We start from the raw sequence: 5,490 nt of genomic DNA, 5'->3' as shown, positions 1-5,490 counted from the left end.
GGAGAGAGAGAGAGAGGAGAGATGAGAGAGAGGAGAGAGAGAGAGAGGAGAGAGAGAGAGAGGAGAGAAATCCGTGTTCCCTCTCGGCCCCCGGATCGCGTGCGGTCGGCGGGCGCTTCGTCAAACCCGAGGTGCTTTGACCTCCGGGAAGCCCAGAGGAAGAAAGACTAATATGTGATATTTTTTTTTTTTTTTTTTAATGATGAAATAATTTCTAAAAAAAAAAAAAAAAGGAGAAAGGTATATATGAATAAATATAAATATGAGTAGAAATATAGAGATGTAAATATAAATGAATATGAAAATTTTAATAAATATAAGTATAGATATAAATACATATAGATATAAATATAAACATAAAAATAAGTATAAATTAATATAAAAATAAATAAATAATTATTTATATAAATACATACAAATAATATAAATATAAATAAATATAAATACAAATAAATAGAAATACAAATAAACATAAATATAAAAACTAATATAAAGAAATAGAAATAAACATATGAATATAAATAAAATGAGAAAGAAAAAAATTGGAAAAAAATTACCAAAGAAAAAAAATGTGAGAGAAAGGGATGAGAGAAGAAAAGAAGAAGAACGGGATTTGTTTTTAAAGAAACAGAGCGAGAAGGAGAAGAAATAAAAAAAAAAACGCCTCTCATGGGAATATATATAGTTTTTTTTCTTCTAAAATGTGAAAGAAAAAATAGGGAAGAAATTATTTTAAAAAAATGAAAGTCAAAATGCAAGAGACAGAGACGTAGAAGATATTTTTTTTTTTCAAAAGGTGAGAGAAAGAGATGGAGAAGGAAAAAAATGGGACAGATTTTCGAAAATGAGTCAGAAAAAAAAAATTAGAAAACGAATATAATTCCAAAAAAGAAAAAGACAAAGTAAGAAATAAAGATTGATAGATTCTCCGAAACGAAAAAAAAAAATGATGAAAAAGTGAAGTAAAGCTGAAAAATATTTTTTTTTCCCAATATGAGAATAAAAAAAGGAAAAAAAAAACAATTAATGAAAATCAAAAATGGGAAAGAAAACAATTTTGAGAAATTCGAAAAGAATCGAAAGAGAAGGAAGATCATTTTTTTTTAAAATCTTCTTTAGTAAATGTTTAGTTATACTGATGTTATGTAAAAAAGAAAAAACAATATGTATAAGTATGTATGTGTAAGTCTGTGTGTATATACACTGACTTTTAATGAAAGGAGGAATGTTGAAGGAGGGAGAAGAGGAAGGGGGAAAAAAATTAAAAATAGAAGAAAAATTATGAAGAAGAAGAAGAAAAGAAGAAGAAGAAGAAGGAGGAGGAGGAGGAGGAGGAAGATGAAGATGAAGAAGGAAGATAAGAAGAAGAACAGGAAAAAAACGAAGACGAAATACAAGAAGAAGAAAGAAGAAAAAACGGAAAAAAGGAAATTAACCAGATAAATAATAATAAAATAAAACGAAAAACAAAGTTGATAATAAAAAAGAAAAACTAAAATCAACATCTTACAACCGCCTCCCCCACCCCCCCACCCCCAACCCCCCCCAAAAAAAAACTGAGAAGAAGCTACACTCTCAAGGCGAAGCTCCGCCAGACACGGACTAGCGTGACTCAGCAAATCCGTCTTCACTCAAAATATTTGTTTATCTGACTCTGCTGCCGCCGCCCGCCTTCCTGGGCCGCCGCTGGCTCTCGGCTCTTGGGCTGGTTGCCGAGAGCCGTGTCTCTATTACTGCTGTATTTATTGTTATCATTAGTATTATTATCATCATCGTCGTCGTCATCGTCATCGTCATCATTATTATTGTATGTGTGTGCGTGTGCGTGCGTTCGTGTGCGCGTGCCACCCAGATCGCCGAGAGGAGATCGAAGGGCCAGGGAGGCGGCCCTGAAACCACTCTGTGTCTACATTCAATTACACGCCCTGATGCTCCCTGGCACTCCCTGGCACTCGGGCCTGCGCTAATGATGCCACCCTCGCCCTCCCTGCCCTGCCTCTCCCTGCCTGGCACTCTCTGTCAGTGGCTCTCCCTGCCACACACTCCCTGTTTTCCCTGTCTGGCCCACCCTGCCTGCTTAGCTCTCTCTGCTTGGCAATCCCTTCGCGGCCCCGTCTGCTTGGCTCCCTCTGCTTGCCTGAGCCTGCTTTTCCCCTCTGCTTGACTTTCTCTGCTTATCTCGCGTGTCTGCCTCACCCTGCTGCTCACTGCTAAGTTTTCTCTGCTAGTCTCTCCCCCTGATGTTCCCCTGCTTGGCTCTCCCTGCTCCCTCACACCCTGCCGCTCCCCTGCTGAACTCCTACCCTGTACGTCTCACTCTGCTGCCCTCTGCCAAGCTCTCCCTGCCCCCTCACACCCTGCCGCTCCTCTTTTTAGCTCCCCCCCCCCCCCCCCTGTCCGCTACCTGCTTGCCACTCCCACCCTACCCACACCTAAACACACACTTCCACCCTCGCCTTCATTTCCACACCCTGTCAGACACTTCCACACCCTGTCACGAGCTCCCTCTCATCTGCTGTCACTTGTCGTTCACACTTGACCCCTTGACAGGCGTATCTTATATCGGTATTTTTTTTTTTTTTTTTCTATTTTTCTTTTTAATGATTTATGAAAGTTATTGTTTTTTGCGTGTGTGATTTTTTAACTGTCAGATGCGATATATTTTTTTAATTTATGTTTCTATATCTGTATCTTTATCATTCATTACTGTATTTTCGTCCTCGTTCGTTTATGAACATTCATTTCACCTTTCCGCATTTTCATATTCTCACGCTTCCATACCTTCACATTTTCTTTCTTCTTTACACCATCTTGCTCTCGCTGTCCTCTTTAACCTCGAGACAACATCCTCCACACGCCGTCTTCATCCTCATGTTAATAAGCTCAGCAACCAACACTTTACATGCGTTAGAGCCTGCAATAAAGCCCGCGTCCTACCACAACGCCAGCGACACTGTGCCTAATTTGAATCTTCTGGAGGACGAATACACACAGGTAAACACGAACTGTTCTCTTGATACACATTTGCATGTACACAGACCTACGGAGAAGTACGAGCGTACATATAGATACGTGTGTACAGAGAGAGAGAGAGAGAGAGAGAGAGAGAGAGAGAGAGAGAGAGAGAGAGAGAGAGAGAGAGAGAGAGAGAGAGAGAGAGAGTGAGAGGCAGTGAAAGAAGAGCTGCCTAGGTCAGCAGTTTCTCCGAGGTCACAGCAGGTCATAACCCAGGTTGCTTATTTACGGTCACCTTATCATAATGCCGTGAATCAGTGAACTATGTCGACGCCACGAAAGTTTCCGGATAGACCATTTTACTAATAGATTTTGGGTTGCTATAATCGGTACGTTTTTTCTTCCTGTTCTTCGTTATTATCTGTATACTGTGCCTAATTGTATGTATCTTCCTCTTCCTTTCCTTTTTTTTCTTTCTATTTCGTTTTTCTAATTCGTCCCCCTCTCTTTCCCCTCTTTCTCCATATCTCCTTCATTTTCTCTCTCTCTCGTCTCCTCTTCTCTCTTCTTCCTCTCCTTCCTCATCCTCCCCATCCTTCCTCTCCTCTTCATTTTCCTTTCCCTGTACTTCTTCATTTCCTTTTACCTCCATCTCTCATTCTCTCTCGTTCTTTCTCTCTCCTTCTGCTTCTTCCTCTTTCCTTCTTCCTCCCCTTTCCCACTTCACCTCTTCCTCTTCCTCCCCTCTTCCTTCTCCTTTTCTTTCTCCTTCTCCTCTCTGTGCCTTTCCCTCTTCCTTTCCACTTCCTTCGCTTTCTCTCATTCTCCCCCTTCCTTCTCCTTCTCCCTTTTTCCTCTCCCTTCCTTCTCCTTATCCCCTCCCTCCACCCTTCCTCTCCCTATCCCTTCCCCTCTCCCTCTCTCTTTTTCCCTTTCCCCATTCCTCTTCCCTCTCCCCTTCTACCTCCCCCCCTCTCTCCACCTTCTCCTCCCTTCCCCTCCCCTCCCCTCTCCTCCCCTCACCTCCCCCACCCCCTCCCCTCCCTCCTCCCTCTCCCCCCTCTCTCTTTGAACACCAGCCAAAATATTCATCCATTTTATCAATGCGCTTTGCTCGTGTATTTTGCTTCGTCTTCATATTAATATATTCGCGTAAAAAAAAGGACGATCGCGTCTATATATTTTTAATCTTTTATGTTTTTCGTTTTTCTTGTATTTCCTTTTTTTGTATATTGTAAAGAGCGTTCGTATTTTTTTCACCAATAATTTTTTTAAAAATAAAAATGGTTTACGAAGATCTTTTTTTTTTCTTGAAGATTATGTTGAAATATTTATGACGTTAATCTAGCCTACTTTACCTTACTGTTGTTATTATTATTATTATTATTATTAGTTTCAGTATTAGTAGTTATAGCAGTGTTACCATTACTGTTATCAGTATTAGCATTGTTGTTGCTCTATTAGTTTTATTATTGTTATGAATATCCCAATCGATATTACTTATGTTTTTTATACACATACACATATAAACGTACATACCTAAAACATACATACATATCAATATATATATATATATATATATATATATATCAATATATATATATATATCAATATATATATATATATATCAATATATATATATCAATATATATATATATCAATATATATATATCAATATATATATCAATATATATATACATATATAGGTATTGTACATATAAATATACATATAAATGTATATATATATATATATATATATATATATATATATATAGGTATGCATATATATACATATATATACATATATATACATATATATAGATAGATAGAAAGATAGATAGATATGTGTGTATAAATATATATATATATATATATATAAATATATATATATATATATATATAAAAGTTTGGGTCAGTGAGATGATCACTATTGTCTTGATTATTATGCCTTATTATGTATTTAACGTGTGTGTGTGTGTGTGTGTGTGTGTGTGTGTGTGTGTGTGTGTGTGTGTGTGTGTGTGTGTGTGTGTGTGTGTTGTGTGTGTTGTGTGTGCTGCGTGCTTGCGTGCGTGTGTGTCTTTTTTGTATGTATATAATATATATTTATATATTATATATATGCGTGCGCACGTGCGTATAAATCCATAAATGTAAGCAAATGTGTTACATTAGAAGCAAGTCAGGTTTCCAGTTAGTTCTTTAGTTATATTATTTAAACGAAATCCGCCTCCCGCCTCCGAGGCCTCTGCTCCGGCGCGTACCTTTGGCCAGGCCGTCGGGGCCGCCGTCCAGGAGGATTCCCCGGCCTGTGAGGACAAGGTCAAGGGCAGTTGTAAATAACATATGGGATGAACAAAATGATTAAATAAAAAATAACTGTAATTAACTAAATGGAACTAATTGATGATATGACAAACGATTGTAAAGAAAATGTAAGAAACATAACTAAAGGATAACTACGTGTACATAATAAGCAACATAACTACTAATCCACTTAACTGAAAATGATCTTAAGAAATAAATATCATAATC

General features: G+C 37.8%; 1 protein-coding gene across 1 annotated transcript in view; it reads right to left on the bottom strand.

Annotated features, from left to right (window-relative positions):
- The window catches only part of LOC125026278 (collagen alpha-1(XV) chain-like), a 120,555-nt gene that overhangs the window by 43,586 nt on the left and 71,479 nt on the right, over nt 1–5,490 (bottom strand). Inside the window, exon 3 of the mRNA XM_047614584.1 lies at nt 5,220–5,264. Within this exon, the coding sequence (XP_047470540.1) occupies nt 5,220–5,264 (45 nt within the window). The remainder of the gene's footprint in view (nt 1–5,219; nt 5,265–5,490) is intronic.

This window comes from Penaeus chinensis, chromosome 6 (assembly GCF_019202785.1).
Source record: "Penaeus chinensis breed Huanghai No. 1 chromosome 6, ASM1920278v2, whole genome shotgun sequence".
NCBI lineage: Eukaryota > Metazoa > Arthropoda > Malacostraca > Decapoda > Penaeidae > Penaeus > Penaeus chinensis.
Note: the sequence above shows the minus strand (reverse complement) of the source record. Positions and strands in the feature narration are given on the sequence as shown.